General features: G+C 42.6%; 1 protein-coding gene across 5 annotated transcripts in view; it reads left to right on the top strand.

Annotated features, from left to right (window-relative positions):
• The window catches only part of LOC122791042 (myomegalin-like), a 3200315-nt gene that overhangs the window by 1756819 nt on the left and 1425041 nt on the right, over positions 1-18455 (top strand). For all 5 annotated transcript variants that reach the window (XM_044058817.1, XM_044058818.1, XM_044058820.1 and 2 more), the window contains exon 29: positions 15343-15435. In XM_044058817.1, coding sequence (XP_043914752.1) covers positions 15343-15435 — 93 coding nt within the window. The remainder of the gene's footprint in view (positions 1-15342; positions 15436-18455) is intronic.

Below are 18455 nucleotides of genomic sequence, written 5' to 3'. Positions count from 1 at the left end.
ATGATTGCAGTTCAAACAGATATGTTGGTAGTTTGGTACATCAACAAGCAGTGAGGAAACAAGTCTTACCCCCTTTGTCGTGAAGCTGCGCTTAGCAGTATGCGATCTCTTCCATCTGCTTTCTGATAGCACCACATATTCCTGGGAGGTTCGCTGTGATAACAGACAAACTGAGCAGATGTATTCTCCTGCCTCATGAATGGTTTCTCAATCACAAGTGACAGAAAATTTTTTTTCATTGCTTGGGCTAACTATGCTGCAACCTATTTGCATCACTCCTGAACAAGTGCAGGAGCTACTTTGCCCTGTCCAGGACAGTCTCTAGAGATGTTCTCCTGCACAAATGGCCGTTTGGATTTCTGTACGCCTTTCCCTCAATTCCATTAATTCGTCAGTTTCTAAAGAAAGCGATCAGGTTGAAGAGCAAGGTAATCCTCATTGTTCCCTTTTGGCCTCTACAGGTTTGGTTCTCTCTCTGGCCTTTTCTGATTCAGCGACTGTGGTCTCTGGATCCAGATCTCCTATCCCATCAAGAGGGATTAGTTCACCCAAACCTTTCAAGACCTCAAGCTTATGGCTTGGCTTTTCCAGTTCCATTGATTGCCAGGTGTAATGATCTATCTTCCCCAGTTTGTAGGATTCTTTTGGCCTTCCATAAACTTTGCACCGGGAAACTCTACAGTAGTAAATGGAAGATATTTTTATTTACTGGGTTCGTGATAACATTTTTCTCTTCTCCACTCCTATCGACAAAATCTTAAAATTTTTAGCTTTGTTATTTATAGAAGGGAATCCCTTTCTTTGTTATCAGAGTGCAACTAGCAGCTATTTCAAGTTTTTTATAATGGGCTCAAAAAAAAAAAAGTATTCATTAATTTCTCATAAGCTTTGCAAAGTTTTCTTAAAAGGACATTGATTTTAAAGCATCCATATAAGGATCCCTTTGCAGCTTGGGATCTAAGCTTAGTCTTACAGACAGTAGTGCATTCCCCCCTTTTGAGCCTGTTACCAACTGCAATCTGAAATTCTTAGCTTGTAAACTATATTTCTGTTAGAGATTACTTCTGTCTGAAGATTTTCAGAAATTCAAGCCTTGTATTGCAAACCACATTATTTGATATTTCACAAAGACGGGTTTTTCTTGAGAATGAACCCTTCTTTTCTACCAAAACAGGTGTCAGAAACCAATATTAGACAGTCAGTTTGCCAGTATTCTTTCTGAATTTCGCAAACAGAGGTGAATACTGTTTCCGTTTATTGGATATTCATAGACATGTGTGCTTCTATCTTCATAGAACAAAAGACAAATTCTGACTGTTTCTTTCCTTTTCAATTACCAAAGTGGGTAAGCCAGTATCCAAGGTTACTTTTATCTAGATGGCTAAAAGATTGTATATCCTTCATATACAACAAAAGGAAAGTTGAATTACCTGGGCCTGTTAGAGCACACACTACTAGAGCTATACTTCAGCAGTTTTTCATTCTAAGGCCTCCATGGACGATATTTGTGCAGCAGGACCTCGGCTATCCCATATACCTTTATTACTCATAAATTGGATTTGGTCTCTAGGGGAAGAGTGTCATTTGGTTCTATAATGCTCAGGAATGTCTTGTGAGCTCTCCCAAGTTCTAAAGTAGCTGGGGACTCTGTCCCATACGTCAAGGATTAAATGAAGATTGACAACATCAGATAAAGAAGTTATGTACTTACCATAATGTTCTATCTATGTTGTCCATCTTCATTTATCCCGGACTCCCCACCCTCCATCCCCCTTCCATTCAGCCCTCTTGGTGGAACAAATTATGGTCCTAGTTATGCATTTTTTCATGTATGACACCAGATATGGTCTCTAAATGTGTTATTAGCATTATGTTTTCTGTCCTTTTATATCTGCAGACTCTATCTGAGGTAAATTGGAGAGGCCATTTTGGGTAGGACTTAAGCTCAAAAGTTTTTGGTTCCCACGAGCTGTAGTAACCGCTGAGTCATTTCCAATGTTCGCAACTGAACCCATACGTCGAGGATAAATGAAGATGGACAACACAGATGAAATGTTATGATAAGTACATAACTTTTTTTCTCATATGTAAATGTATGTTTGCTTGTGTCTTAAGTGATAACTCAGTGAAGATGTTAAAAAAAAAAATCAGGTAGAGAAGATAAATTGAGTATTTAGAGAACATGGGAATATTTCACATGCCAAGCTAGCATGGTTGTTTATGGTATAAGTAATGACTGTGCAGAGGAAAGGTGGTATTTTAGTCAATAAAAAAATGAAAAGAATAAGAACATATCCTCAAGATGTAAGAAACAAGAATTTACTTGCTGATGAATACCATGAGAGAAACCTGAGAATCTTAAAAATGTACTGTTTTGGCAACAGTGCATTTACATAGAGGGGGAGCCAAGGTTATGGCTTTGAAGACCATCAGATTCTAAAATTTAATACATTGTCACCAAGAGGTTTATACTTAGACCTACAGTGGCAGCTATTGTTATACAGATTGTTGAAATATGATTTAATGTTATTTTGCATGACTGGTTTCTTTTTAGGTAACATGAATTTTATTGAAAAGTTGCCATTCTATACAAATGGTATTGAAATTTGTTAATATTTGTTCTGATGATTTTTCATAATATTGAAGTGTTCCTCCTTTAAATAAATGGGTGCCTTTTGAAGTGAAGGGTAAGTATTTCTGTAATGACAGGTAAACATTTGACTTTCTGTGAAAAGATAATGCTAACGTTTTAGGGGGAAAGAGTTTTTGAACTTTTGGATATGTGTGTGCAGTGTGTTAAGTTTATTATAGTGTTTATGTGACCAGAAAAATAAGTGTTTGAGAAGGGTTTATGGGGAGGATGCAGAAGCCAAGGGAAAGCAGCATGACAGAAGTAGGGGCTAGTCTGACCCCCATCACAAAAAAGTGCCTCCCAGTATTGTCTGCTTTATTGTACTCTAACCTCCTTCCACTCCTTTCATTATTGGAGGAAGGCTTGCTCTGTGTAGGGCCGTAAGGTTTAGTCCGACTGCAGGCCACTGAATGGGGGAAATGATTGCTTCAGGATACTGGACTGAGTTTATGACCTACCAGCCTTTATGGAACTGGGTCTACCTCTCCATATGAGCTTTTCATAGCAGACCCAGATATTCTTCGTGTTTCGCTGTTGCAGTCATCACCTGTGGGTTATCCCTGCTGTGGTAGCCCTCGGCCAGCCGGAATACCAGAGTCAGTGTTTTTCTGTCGGCTGCTGTCGCATGCTGCTTGACATCAGGTCGTCAGTGCTATAAAGGAGAGCAGCCGATGCCATTACATCAGTCTTTCTTGCTGTGGAGCCTGTAGCAGAAGCAGTTCGCAAGTGTGCCGGTCGGTCACTACCAGAGTTTTGATTTACAGCTGAAAACGTCTAAAGCTAAGTACCCCATTGGGGATCCTTTTTTTCTTGCACTAACCGATGTCCATAAAAGTTAACAATTGTCTCGCCTGTGGAAAGCAAATACCACACCGAGACTTCCACTCCTACTGCATTACTTGTTTAGCCCCAGATCATGACATCCTCCGTTGCCGGTTCTGTGCCCTCTATTATGTGAGAACCACTCGTCGTAGAGCTCTTATTGTAGCCAGGGATTTTCATCTTCGCCTTCCAAAATGGCGTCAAGTCAGCCAGCCTTCCGTAGACATTCCGAAGAAACGTAAGGATAAAGGTAGAGACAGACCACACAAGGCCAAACCTTCCGATGATGTTACCACTAAGCAGGTCATCAGTTCTCTGGAATTCAATCACTTTCGTAGCCCCTGACATCAGATTTGATACCTTCGCTGGCCTCTACCGAGACCCTTTCGGAGTCGGGTATGCCGCAGAAATCTTCATCTTCAGAGCCTTTGGTTGTCTCTGCCTCGGTTGGGTCTGGAGCCGTGACGCAGGCACTGGGTTCCGAGGAGGCCATTCGCACTACCAATACCAGACAAAAAACATCTTTTCTGACTACCGTTCCTTTCAGACTGATGGATTCACTTAAGCCTAGAGGTAAGTCTATTCCCAAGAAAACTACCTCTAGCCACCATGTTACTCTTGCTCCTCCTCCCCAACCTCAAATGCTTAAAATAGCAGAGGATCTTATCTCCCTTATCAGAGGTAGTCGGGCCACAACTTCTAAAAGGGAAAGAGACCTTTCTCTTGATATACTCACAGAACAGGATTCTGTGGAATCTGATTATTCAGAGTTTCAAGAGGAACACCAACCTTGGACTGCTTATGAGGATTCAGATGCAGAGGAATCCATTCCCTCTGCCTCCCCACCAGAAGATCTTTCCTTTGGGGAAACCCTTCACACCATCAGGGAACATTTCCACTGGGAATCCCAGGACTTCCCTCAGTCTAAGAGAAGACTGAGTTTCTTTACCTGCCATAGCACAGACCCCTAGCCATCCCTCCTATCTTAGAGGTGGTTGATGATGTCTTCCAGGAATCCAGTTTTAACTCCTGACGCCCTCCCACCTGCTTCCAAAAAACCTGAAAGGTATTAGAGCATCAGATTCTCACAAATACCTGTACAGAAATCCTGTTGCAGACCTAGAGGTCATTACACCGAGACCAAAGGGAGCTAAGGCTAGTTCTACAAAGAATCCTACTCCTGACAAGGACTCCATAGCTCTGGACAGATGGAGTAAAAAAGTATACACCTCTGCAACCTTGGCTATTAGAGCTCTCAACTGTCAGTTCCACATGTTAAAATATCAACACCACACTTTGGAACTGCTAAAACAAAAACATTTCTACCTTTCCTGACTGTGCCAATTCGAAAGAGTTAGATTTACTGCACTCTACTTGTCGAGTGGCTAAACCCTCATTACACTGTGGATGTGATGCCCTAGAAGCCTCTAGCAGGGCAACAGTGTCAGGATCTGTCATTAGGAGACATGCATGGTTGAAGGAACAACCTCTCCCTGATCATGTCAAATCTAAATTACTTGATGCACCCTTGGAATAAGGACCACTAGTTTGGAGAAAAAGCAGAAGAGTTGCTTAAAAAGATGGAAGACAAAGCAAAATCTGTGCAAACAGTGAAATATTTCCTTCATGTACAACCTCCTAGTTTCAGCAGGGATTTTCCTTCAGAATACTGGTCCTTTCCTGCACCTAGCAGACAGGAGCAAGGTAAGCCTCACAGGAACGGACCACCCAGACTCCCACCCCAGGGACAGCAGAGAAGCAAAGTTGTGGACCACTCCCACTCCAAAGGCAGGGAGTTCTAAGCCATCCCTCTATGGCAAAAATTCTCAATGACTCCCTCTTCCTCCCTCTGCCCTCTCTTCGCTCACTATAAACTAGGAGGAAGGCTCTCCCTCTGCAAAGAAAATTGGCTCTCTAACAAAGGACCAGTGGGTCTTAAAGATAATTTCTCAGGGATGCAAATTCTCCTTCAGCGAACTCCCAATTCTGAGAGGGTACCCAGACTTACCTCCAAATCAGTGGGCAGAGACATTGAAACAATCCTAACTCTCATATACCAAGGGGCAGTAGAACCTGTCCCCTCAGATCAAACCGGCAAAAGCTTTTATTCCAGACTGTTCCTGGTTCCCAAGAAAGAGGGCACTTGGTGCCCCATCCTGGATCAATCCATTCTGAACACCTTCCTGGTGGTCCCCAAATTCAAAATGTTAACCTTACAGCAGCTGCTGCCTATGCTGACAAAAAATGCCTGGTTAGTAATCCTAGATCTAAAAGATACCTACCTCCACATCCCCATAAAGGAATTCTGCAGGAAATTCCTTCATTTCAGAGCAGGTTCATAACACTTTCAGTTCTCTGCGCTACCCTTTGGCTTATCTGCTGCTTCCAGGGTATTCACCAAATGCTTAGTCCCGGCCATAGCCTTCCACAGGCAGAAAAATATACAAATTTACCCTTATCCGGACGACCATCTCATTCAAGCAGACTGCAAAGAAAAGCTCCTTAAGGACCTAAGGTACACCATCAATGAGAAGAAATCAAAGCAAGCACCCTCCAGGAAGATTATTTTCTTGGGAGCACTGCTGGATACAGCACCTCAAATGGCCTTCCTATCCCCAGAAAAGCAGAGTATCTTCCCTCTCTGTTTCACTCAGCTGGCTTCCAGAACTCACCTCACTGCCAGGAAGTTCCTCCAATCCTTGGGGTACCTGGCATCTTGCATACTTCTAATTCCTATGGCCAGGCTTCATATGAGAAATCTTCAGTAGTACCTAAAGAACCTTTGGTGTCAGCACTCTCAACCTAGAGACATCTCTCCCTCTGATCCCCTGTATAAGGGCCAAGTTTCTGTGGTGGGCAAGGGCCTGTGCTCAGAACAAGGGTCTTTCCTTCACCCTTCGTCCAGCCGGGCAGACCATTACCACCGATGCCTTAGATACAGCTTGAGGCGCTCACCTAGAAGGCAGATGCACCCAAGGTCTTTGGGATGCACAGCACCTTCCCTTACACATGAACCTGAAGGAAATGATTGCAGTACAAAAGGCTCTGACTTCCTTCAAACCCATCTTAAGCCTGGGGTTCTCCTTATCAAAACAGACAACACCATAATAATGTGGTACATCAACAAACAGGGAGGGACCCAATCTTATCTTCTCTGCAGGCTAGCCATGAGCCTGTGGCTGACTGCCTCTTCCATGAGACTACACCTGATAGCCCAATACCTACCAGGGATCAACAACACCCTGGCAGACCACTTAAGCAGAAACTTACTGGACCCCCACAAATGGCAGCTCCACAGAAAAATCTTTTTACAGATCACTCAGGAGTGGGGGACTCCAGTGATGGATCTCTTTGCTTCACACTTCAGCCATCAGCTGAAAAAATTCTGTACCAGGGAGCATCACCACCTAGCATTGATGGTGGATGCATTGACCTTCTCCTGGAACATCCTCTTTGTGTACGCATTCCCTCCTCTGCCTCTTATTCCAAAGGTACTGATCAAAATAAGGGAGGAGAGACAGAAAGCCATCCTCATTGCACAAGATTGGCCCAAACAACATTGGTACCCCTTACTGCGCACCCTGACCTTGCAGCCTCCCAGGCAGCTTCCCTTGATCTCAGACCTCTTAACTCAGGTGTGTGTGTGTGTATGTGTGTTGGGGGGGGGGGGGTATGGTACTGCACCCAGACTTGTAGACTCTCAAACTATCAGCATGGCTAATACTGTAAAGGCAAACAAGGGGCCCCTGTTAAGCAAACAGGTTGTAGACATTATCACAGATGCCAGAAGGCCCAGCACCAGAAAATCTTATCCAGGAAAATGGAAATGATTTTGCTCCTGGAGCCACCTTCCATCCCTCTTATCCTGGACTACCCAGTGGAGCCCCTGAATAGTGGCCTCTCCTTCTCCTCTATTAAAATCCACGCCTCAGCCATCTCAGCTCATTTTGATACAGAACAGCCCCTGTTCTCTCCCATCCTTTGATTAAAGAATTCCTCAGAGGGGCTTCTAATATCAGACCTCCCACAAGGCCTCCCACTCCAGCCTGGGACCTGAATTATGTTTTGGAAAAACTTACTTTACCACCCTTCAAACCTTCTGCTTTAGCAGAACTAAGATTCCTCTCTTGGAAGACTGTTTTTCTCCTAGCTATCACCTCAGCCAGGAGAGTTTCAGAACTTCAGGCACTGATGGCCATTGAGCCCTTCATCATCTTCCATTCAGACAGGGTCTCCCTGAGGACTAATCCCTCCTTTATGCCCAAGGTGCTATCTAATGTAACTCTCAAGCAAGCCATACATCTACCTACCTTCTTTCCTAACCCTCAGAACAAGGGGGAGAGAATTCCGCACTCACTAGACGTGCACAGACAGGTCAGATACTATCGGGACTGTACCAAACCCTTCAGGAAAATGGATCAACTACTTGTCAGCTTTGCCCCAGGGGTAGAGGGGAAGGCCATTTCTAAACAATCCATTTCCAAGTGGATATCACGGATATCACACACTATCCATTTCTGCTACAGATTGCATGGACCCCCCCCCAAAGTCTGTTAGAACCCATTCCACTAGGGCAGCCTCCACTTCCACAGCATTCCTCAGAGGAGTTCCCTCCAGGGACATCCTGGAAGCTTCCACTTGGACTTCTGTCCATTCCTTTACCAAGCATTACCACCTACCTCTATTTTTCTAAGGCTAGGGCAGGGTTTTCCTCTGCAGATGTTCTTTGTGTTTCACTGTTGCATTCATCAAACTTGGGACATCTGCCTGCAGGTAGCCCTCTGTTGGCCCGAATACCAGAGTCTTAGTATTTCTGCGTCAATGCTGTCACTTCTTCCATGAATGACATCAGGTCGTCAGGTGTATAAAACAGGCAGCCAACGCCATTACATCAGTCTTTCTTGCCGAGGAGGAGCCCAACCATGAATGCACTTGAACATCTACATTTATGGTAAGTGTACACAACTGTACTTTCTACAGGGCTTGCTGACCCATTCCTAGGTGTAAGCCTACCACCCCTATCCTCAGCTTTGGGAATCCTCCCACAGGTGATGACTACAACAGTGAACATAGTACAGTTTGTGTACATTTACCATAAATGTAGATGTTTGAGTGTATTCACTGCTCCCGTCCTGGTTTCCCACCCTTCTTCCCCCCTTATATCTTCTTTTTTTAGGGAGACATAAGTTTCAAAAGGTGACTTTTAGCCACCAGAACCACTGTACCATATTTACTTGGGCCACTGATGGGTTAGGGCAAGAAAAACTGATGTAATGGCGTCAGCTGCTCTCCTTTATAGCACTGATGACCTGATGTCAAGCAACATGCAACAACAGCCAACACAAAAAAAATTGACTCTGGTATTCGGGCCGGCCGAGGTCTGCTACAGCAGGGATAATCCACAGGTGATGACTGCAACAGTGAATACACTCAAACATCTACATTTTTGGTAAGTGTACACAACTGTACTTTTTGGAGCAGTTCCTTGCTTCCAGTGCCATAAAAGTTTCCCCTATAGTTACAAGGGAAAGGGTTCTCTCTTGTGCTGTTCTTCATCTCTATAAAAGGCAGGTCTTGGAGACTTGTTCTGGACCTTTCAAAGTTGAATAAGTTTCTGTTTATAAAAAAGTTAAAAATACTAATCTTGCAGACTGTTTCCTCTACTACTATTACTGGAAGCCCTTCTGAGCACCCTAGACATGAGTGCTTGCTTTTACATGCTCATATGAAATACAAGAAGTTCCTCAGGTTCCTGGATGAAACTCCTAAGTTTACCTCGATATCATGTGGGCAGTACTCCCAGGGTAAACAGCAGATGCTGAACATTTTGTCTATGTTCACCTAAGTCTCAAAGGCATGGTCTACATTTACCCAGACCTGGATGAGTGCCTGATTCAAGCCATCAAGTACCTTTGCCAAGAGAAATAAAAGCATCACTAGTATTAAATGTTATTACCTAGTTAATTCTGTAATTGCTTGCATTTAATGTTTTGTATTACATTTTAAAGTTGCTTTAGTTTGTAGAAATACAATTTAATGAGCGATTTTTCTTATACTGCAAATTTTTTGGACTGACTTATTAAATGTAAGGCTCCAGTGTTGTGTAGCAATGCAGGATGTTCTTCGTGTTACACTGTTAGTCATTACATTTGGGTTATCTGCTTGCAGTAGCCCTCAATCGGCCTAATTAACAAAGTCTTGGGTCCTGCGTCGGTTGCTGTCCCTTCTTCCATGACGTCATGTCGTCAGGGGTATAAAACATGCAGCCGACACCATTACATCAATCTTTCTTGCCGTGCGATGCCCAAGCCCAAAGTAGAAGCAGTTCTCAAGTGCCGGTCGGCAGACTCCTGAAATTTTCTTTTTCGAGTTTCAGAACCGAAGTCTTCAACTAAAGCTAAGTAGCCCATTGGGGAAACGTTTTCTTGCTCCTTACCGATGTTAGTAAAAGTTAATAATTGCATTAATTGTGGAAAGCAAATACCTCACAAAGATTTTCATTCGTACTGTATTCCTTGCCTAGACCTTGACCACAACGTACCTTGCTGTCAGTTTTGTGCATTATTTAATCAGTGCACTATACGTCGTCTGTATATTTTCGCCTCTAAATACTTCGGTTCTCGGTTTAATTATCCAGAAATGTCGTCGGGTAGCCATCCGACTACCGGGATTCCGAAAAAACGCAAGGGTTAAGACAGAGACAGGCCGCTGAGGTCCAAAGCTGCTGGAGATGCTTCTCCTAAGCCAGTCGCCAGTTCGCTGGTACTCAGTGAGGTGCTTTCACAGCCCCTGATACCCGCTACTTCTGATTCACAGGCCTCTACTGAGACCCATTTGGAGTCCGGTATGCCACGAGATGCTTCAACTGTGGAACCTGCGGATGTCTCTACCTTGGATGGGTCCGGAGCCGCTGTGCAGGCACCGGCTTCTGAGGGTGTATTCAGGCCTACGGACTTGCATATTAAATCCTTCATTTAGGCCTAAATCACGAACCATGCCTAAGAAACCGACTCCCAGGCCGCATGCTCAGGCCTATATGCCTAAAAAACAAATAAGAATGACTGAAGATCTTATAACTCTAATCAGGGGATGCCAACCCCCCCCCCCCCCCCCCCTCTAAGAGACCTAAGACTGAAGCTGTTTATGAATCTTCTGACCAGGATTCTGATTTTTCTGATGCTTCTAATGGTCTAGATTTGCCCTTATCTACTTATGAGGATTCTGATGCAGAGGACTGTATTCCCTCGCCTTCCCCTCCAGAGGATTTTTCTTTTGGTGAAACCTTACATACTCTAAGGGAGCATTTCCACTGGGAAAGATAGGATTTTTCTGATTCAGAAAAGAGGCTTGGGGATTTCTTACTCCTGCCTCAGCATAGGCCTTTAGCTATACTTCCTGTACTATACATTGTTGATTATGCCTTTTCTGAATCTAGTTTGGCACCTGATTCTTTGCCTCCTGCACCTAGAAAACCCGACCAATATTACAGGGTTCCTGATTCACACAAGTTTTTTAAAAAAAAAAAATCCTATTGCGGATCCAGAGACTATTTCACAGGGACCCAAGGGCATTAAGGCTTCTACTGCTAAAAATCCTACCCCTTCTGATAGAGACTCCAGGGCACTGGATAGATGGGGTAAGAAGGTTTACACTTCTGCAACCTTGGCCATTAGGGCTTTAAACGTCCAGTTTCATATGTTAAAGTATCAACAACATGTTACTGGATTGGTTAAACAGAAAATGATGTTGATTCCTGACTCTACTGAAAGTAACGAATTACATGATTTAATGCATTCTGCTGAACAGGTTGGAAAGCATACTTTGCAATGTGGATTTGATTCATTAGAGGCCTCTTGCAGGGCTGCTGTTACTGGGTCTGTGCTCAGAAGGCATGCTTTGGCTTAAGGAGCAGTCTTTACCTGATCATGTTAAAGCTAAACTGTTGGATGCTCCCTTTAGTCAGGACCACCTGTTTGGCAACAAGGCTGAGGAAGTTCTTAAAAAGATGGAAGATATAGCTAAATCTATGCAAATTGTTATTAAGTTCAGCCTCCTAGATTTAGTAGGCACTGGCCCTCTAAGAATTGGTCTTTTCCAGCCCCTTCCAGGTCTTCTTAAGCCAAACCCTGACACAGCAGAAACCCCAGATTTCAGTCCCAGGGGACACACAAGACTAAGCAGTGGGGGGGATTTCCGCACCCAAATCTGGGAGTAGTAAGACCCCCCCCCCCATGGAAAACTGTCTCAATTACTTGCTTTTAAAAATTCCAAGCACTTCCCAATTGAATGCTCCTCTAGGCGGAAAGATTGGTCTGCAGGTCAAAAACTGGGAACTCATTACCCAGAACAAATGGGTTTTAAATATATTGTCCCAAGGCTACAAGTTTCACTTCCACACATTACCAACACCAAATGGGTGGCCAGATCTACCCCCAAATCAGTGGGCAGAGGCCCAAAATCAAGTACTCTCTCTCTTAAGCATGGGGGCTATTCACTTGGTACCAGAAGAGGAAAAAGGACAAGGTTTCTATTCAAGACTTTTCCTGGTACCCAGAAAAGGCAATACATGGTGTCCTATTCTGGACCTTTCTAGTCTAAACACCTTTCTGGTGATTCCAAAATTCAAAATGTTGACTCTTCACCAGCTGCTTCCTATGCTAGGCAAAGATGCATGGTTGGCAACACTAGACTTAAAAGAAGCATACCTGCACATCCCTATCAGGGAGTCTTGCAGAAGATACCTACGCTTCAAAGCAGGCTACATGCACCATCAGTTCTCTGCACTGCCCTTTGGCTTATCTACTGCGCCCAGGGTATTCACAAAGTGCCTAGCACCAGTCCTTGCATTTTGCAGGCAAAGAAATATTCAAATATACCCATACCTGGACGATTGTCTAATTCAGGCAGAAAGCCAGGACATACTTTTGAATCATCTGGCCTTTGTTCGGAGGGTACTGACTTGTCTGGGGTACACCATAAACAAAATGGTACCCTGTCAACAAATTATATTCCCGGGAGTAAGCTTGAATATTATTTCCCAGATGGCTTTCCTCACGCCAGCAAAGCAGATTCATTTGGCAACCTACTTCAAACAAGTGGCCACAAAAACCCAGTTATCTGCAAGGCAAATACTGCAAGCCTTGGGGTTCATGGTCTCCTGCATTCTTCTAATTCCATATGCAAGGCTGCATATGAGGAAACTACAATGGTATCTCAAAAGCCTATGGTGTCAACATTCACAGGATCTAGAAGGAATGATTCCTATCATATCTTGCCTACGCCTAGAGTTCCTTTGGTGGGCAGAGGCCTGCCACCAAAACAGGGAACTACCATTCACACTACCCCCTGCCGCCCAAACCTTAACATCAGAAACATCAGACTATGCATGGGAGGCTCACCTAGCAGGGAAGTGCATTCCGGGCAAATGGAACCCAAGTCAAATGCACCTGCATATAAATCAAAAGGAAATGTTAGCTGTACAGAATGCTGACAGTCTTCAAGGGCCACATTCTTCCAGGACAACTAATGGTAAAGACGGACAACACCACTGTCATGTGGTACATAAACAAGCAGGGGGGTACACATTCTTATCCCCTCTGCAGACTAGCCATGGCATTGTGGAACACAGCCTTGCGTTACCAAGTGAATCTACAAGCTCAGTTCCTACCAGGAAAGCTAAATACATTGGCAGACGGACTAAGCAAAAACCTCATGGACCCACACGAGTGGAAACTGGAACCAAGAATTTTCAACATGTTAACAAGCAAACAGGGGAGCCCAGGTATAGACCTGTTTGCTTCCCCCCAGAACCATCAATTGGACAAATTTGCACAAGGATTCCCCACAAGCTTGCTTGGAAAGTGGATGCTGTATCCTTCAGCTGGAAAAACCTATCAGTTTATGCCTTTCCTCCTCTGCCTCTGCTCTCCAAGGTATTACTAAAGATCAAACAGGACAAGCCAAGGATGATTTTAATTGCACTGGCCATGCCAACACCTAGTACCCCCTCTTAGGCAGTGTGTCATGCTTGGCCCCATGGCACCTGCCTCAGACTCCTTCCCTGTTGTCTCAGCAGGAGAACCAGATTCTGTACCCTCATCTGCAAACCCTGAATCTAACAGCCTGGCTAATTACTTAATCTCTCCTTTACCATCCCCTCAATAAATCAGTGATGGATATAATTTGAGGCAAGGAGACCTAGTACTAGAAAATTCTTATGCTGCAAAATGGAAAAGATTTTGTGCCTGGAACCAATCTCAAGGGATGCGTGCAGCAGTGCCGAATTTACCTCAGATTTTACAATACTTGACTGAGATGCTTCATAAGGACTTGTCTTTTTCCTCCATCAAAATTCATGCCTCAGCCATTTCAGCTCATTGTAGCACAGAACCTCCCTTCTGCTCAAGCAGTTCCTCAGAGAGGCCAAAAATATAAGGCCACCCAGGAGAGCATAACTTCAGCCTGGGACCTTTAACTTTGTCTTGGAGAAACTCACTCTCCCTCCTTTCGAGCCAGCTGCAGATTGCAAATTCCTTTCCTGGAAAATATCTTTCCTTTTAGCAATCACTTCTCCAAGAAGGGTATTGGAATTACAGGCCCTTATGGCAGTGGAGCCTTTTATCATCTTTCATGCAGACAGGGTGTCCCTCAGAACCAATCCCTCTTTCATGCCCAAGGTGTTATCCAGTGTGGCTCTTAATCAGTCTATTCATTTGCCTACCTTCTTTCCTAACCCACAAAACAAAGGGGAACAGATACTGCACTCCTTAGATGTGCACAGACAACTTAGATTCTACTTGGACAGGACTAAACCTCAAAGAAAATCTGAACAACTGCTGGTGGCATTTGCTGCAGGGACAGAGGGGAAAGCTATTTCAAAGCAAACCATTTCAAAATGGATAGGCCACTGCATTCATTTCTGCTATAAACACCATGGAAAACCTATCACCCACAGGGCATCAGACCCCCTTCAACCCGGGCTGCATCTACCTCTACAGCTTTTCTCAGGGGCATCCCTACCAGGGACATCCTAGAGTCTGCTACCTGGAGTTCTGTACATACTTTCACCAAGCATTATCATTTGCCAATTATTTCCTAAATCCAGAGCTGGTTTTGCCACTGCAGTGTTGCAGGGCATTATAGCTGGTCCTAATTCTATTTAAATTCCTCCTCCCAACCTTAGCTTTGGGAATCTACCCAAATGTAATTACTGCAGCAGTGAAACATGAAGAACATAGTACAGTTGTGTACACTTACCATAAATGTAGATGTTCAAGTGTATTCACTGTGCAGTCCTGGTTACCCTCCCTCCAGCCCACTTTCTTCTTTTGGCTATATCTCTATTCCCACTTACTATATTTAAAAAGCTTTTTGGTGTATTTGCTTTTTTGTTGGAGGTATATCCTTGTATTTATAGATTTAATTGCTTCCCATTAGGGGGGGGCACATGACATCTGGGGCAAGAAAAACTGATGTAATGGCGTCGGCTGCATGTTTTATACCCCTGACGACCTGATGTCATGGAAGAAGGGACAGCAGCTGAAGGGACAGCTGACGCAGGACCCAAGACTTCATTAATCAGGCCGACTGAGGGCTACTGCAAGCAGATAACCCAAATGTAGTTACTGCAACAGTGAATATACTCTGAACATCTACATTTATGGTAAGTGTACACAACTGTACTTTCTTGTCTAACAATGTATACTAGTGAAGGAAAATGATCAGAAGATTGATTACTGGTCATTGGTCTTCTCTTCCTTCATTGCACCATTGCCAGCTCTTTATAAATTGTTTTACATTCCTTATGTCTGTGATTTTTGGTTTCATGTCATCATTTTATTTTGCTGGAGTTCCATTTTTGTATCCATTCCATGTCATTCTTCACATAGCTGCTCGAGAAGAAGTTGGAAGATGTGGTGAAAGCTAATGAAACCCTTCAGGAGCATTTGTGCACAGTGAGCTGCAAAAACTCTATCCAGCAGGTAAAGATGAATTACGTTTTTGCAATGGCATTTGCTTTTTAGCTCTTTTTCATTAAAAAATGATTCAGCAGAGTATTTCATTTATGCATCAATTATTTTGAGTAGTTTAAAAAATGGCCACTATTTTGTTAAATTTTGCATTAAAAAATCAGCCTCAGAGTTGGAGTGGCTATTTTATTTTGCCAATAATTCATTTTTGCACAATAAAATGAATATGAATTTGACTTGTCATAAAAATGTTGATAATTTGCTCTCAACCATGTGAGGGAAGTAGAACATTCGCTGTTTTTGTCAGTTGAATTTAGCAGTATTCAAAGACAAGTATTATAAGCTTACACAAGCCTGACTTTTGATATTGACTTTGAGAAACTGTATAATATGAAGCATCTTTGAAGGTCAGTGCCAGTTCATTGTGATAAACCACTTGTCCTCTTTCTAAAGAAAGTGGATAGTTTCCATCTCAGCTAGAATGCAGTTAAGCGCATTTCACAGACTGAATTGACATAATGTGTATATTGCTTTCAAGTTACTGCCCTTTTCTTATTTGTTTGGATGTTAAGCCCAATCCTCCATTCCTTATGTTTTATTTTTAATGCGTATTTTGCTATATTCTTATCTGTTTACCCCCCCCCCCCCATCATGTCCAGGTGTGACTATAATCCCATCTTCCCCCATTCACTCAGCACTGAAGCTCTAGTAAGGGTGATAGCTGGCCACTGAAGTGTCATCATCCTTGTATTCTGGATGTTATGTCCCCCTGTACCCCTACCCCTTGGCAATCAGTGGGCGGGGTGGGGGGTTCAGACATAGTCCCAACAATAATAAACCCATAATGGATGCTTCTGTATTGCTTGGCAGGTCATTGTTCCTGTCTGTTAGCCAGTTTTTCCTGTTATACCATCCATCTTCACATTGAATCAGTCTCTCAGTAGGTCCTGATCAGACCCATCATTTTATGATGGGCAAGCTGATGTCTGCCACATGTTGCCATCTCACCTAATGTTTATTTTTCCTGTACATGAGAACTGGCTACCTGAGGTAAGGGTCACAGTGCAGTAAGCCAAGGATCTGTCGTTCTATGCTACGGTGCTGACTCAGTGTGTCTAAATTCTTAAAGAAAAATGCTTATTCTTTTTCCTAATAGAATGACCTTATTTTACCCATGTGGCATGTCCACTCTTAGTGAAGTGTTTCTTTGCAATATATCTTTTGTTTATTGTGTTATAGCAACACAAAAAATAACACCATTTGGACCATCATATGTTTGTACACAAGAATTACATTGCACTACAGCTGTTCAGAAGCTTCTGTATTGCTGGAGGTGTAAGGTCACATGAAAATGTGCTAACAACATATGCTGTTCACTTAAAACTTCAAGCAGTTGTCAAACCAGTCTAGTGAAGTAACATGAGAAGTAATCGAGTGAGTATCTTTTTCTTAAATATTAAATACTTGACTTGAAACTATAAATGCCCACTTAGTAAGCACAAAGGATACTAGTCTCGAGCAAGTATACTTAAGTTTCAGCTCCATTCATAAAGTGTTATGTGCTTATAAATCAGCCTCTTTTTTCAGACTGCCACCTTTCCTGTAAAATCCTCTTCAGTGTTCTACACCTACTTTTCTAGCTGAGTAACCATACTTGGATGTTGGCTGTTCCTTTTTAATTTCTCCAAGTCTTTTGGATTTCTAATACCATGACTGGAATGGACCCCATTCCTAAGTCAAAGTATGATTAAAGTTCATGAAATTAATATTGTTTCAATCTTTGATGTTAGCCCGAAGTGCTCTTTGCAGCACCCGCAATGTGCCCAGCAATTCATAAAGAGTGACATGTATCGGTAACATATAAAGTATGATTGTAAATTCCTGTTTGTAATATCCACTGCTCCTACTACTATTGCCCTCGTTTCAGCTTGCATATCCTGGTATTTTGACTGTCTCTCTCTGTACGTAAGACACTGTAGTCACTGGGTGTTGCAATTTCAATGATCAATACTGCTTTTGTTTTCATTTCATGGACTACTATATCTGGTTTTCTTGCATCTACTGTTTGAACTGTTCATAATGGCTGATCCCATGTGATATAAACTTCATTGTTTTTTTATAAAGCTTGGTGTCTTATATTTCCATTGTTTTTCAGCTACTTCAATATTATAATGTTTGCAAAATCCCCACTACAGCAGTCTTCCCACATTATTATGCATTTCAATATAAAGTCCTTCTTCCATTAGTATATCACAACCAGCAACAAGATGTGCGACTGTTTCCAATTCTGTTTTACCAAAACCTACATTTTGTCGATTTTTCCCACATCTTCAATGGACTTTGTAAACCGCCATGTATGCAGTCCACTGTCTTGGGACCATCAATATTAACCTTTCATCGTTTGGTTTAAATTCACCTCTCTTTAACCATTCCTGTGTTAGATCCTGATCAACATGAGATTGTTCCAAGAGTTTTCTATACTTGCAACTGTATTTATGCATTTTCCACATTTCTTACCTTCTCATCTAATCTTTCACTTTATATTCTTTATTTTCTTTTTTGGCACATTCAGTTGCTGTCTGATTTTTATCTACTTCTGGTTTGATTCCCATTCCCACTTGACAGCGATGTGCTTCAGCTAAACTAAGTAAGGAAGTCATCTTAGCCTTATTCCCCTCATGTTTTAAAACTTCACTATGTTTGAGTCTTGAGAGATCAGCAGATATGTAAGAAGTCCTACTATTTTGCAGATCTATGAGGAGGACCATACCTCCTTCTGAACTGGGAGTATATAGTCTTGGTATGCACTGATTTTTTTTTTTTTTTTTTTTTTTTTTTTTATAAGTTATTTGATAAGCATGAAGCATCCTTTTCCTCCAATCGATCCAACACTTTTTGGGGACAGTCAATCACTCCAAAACTGTAGGTTAGGACAGGAAGAGCAAATTGGTTTATATCTTGGAGTTTACTAGATGTTAGCTCTTTTTTCAATATTAATTTTAGTATTCTAAAATATTCCTAAGGAAGTTTTA

This window comes from Protopterus annectens, chromosome 16.part0 (genome assembly GCF_019279795.1).
Source record: "Protopterus annectens isolate FY-2018-M chromosome 16.part0, PAN1.0, whole genome shotgun sequence".
Taxonomy (NCBI): Eukaryota; Metazoa; Chordata; order Ceratodontiformes; family Protopteridae; genus Protopterus; species Protopterus annectens.
Note: the sequence above shows the minus strand (reverse complement) of the source record. Positions and strands in the feature narration are given on the sequence as shown.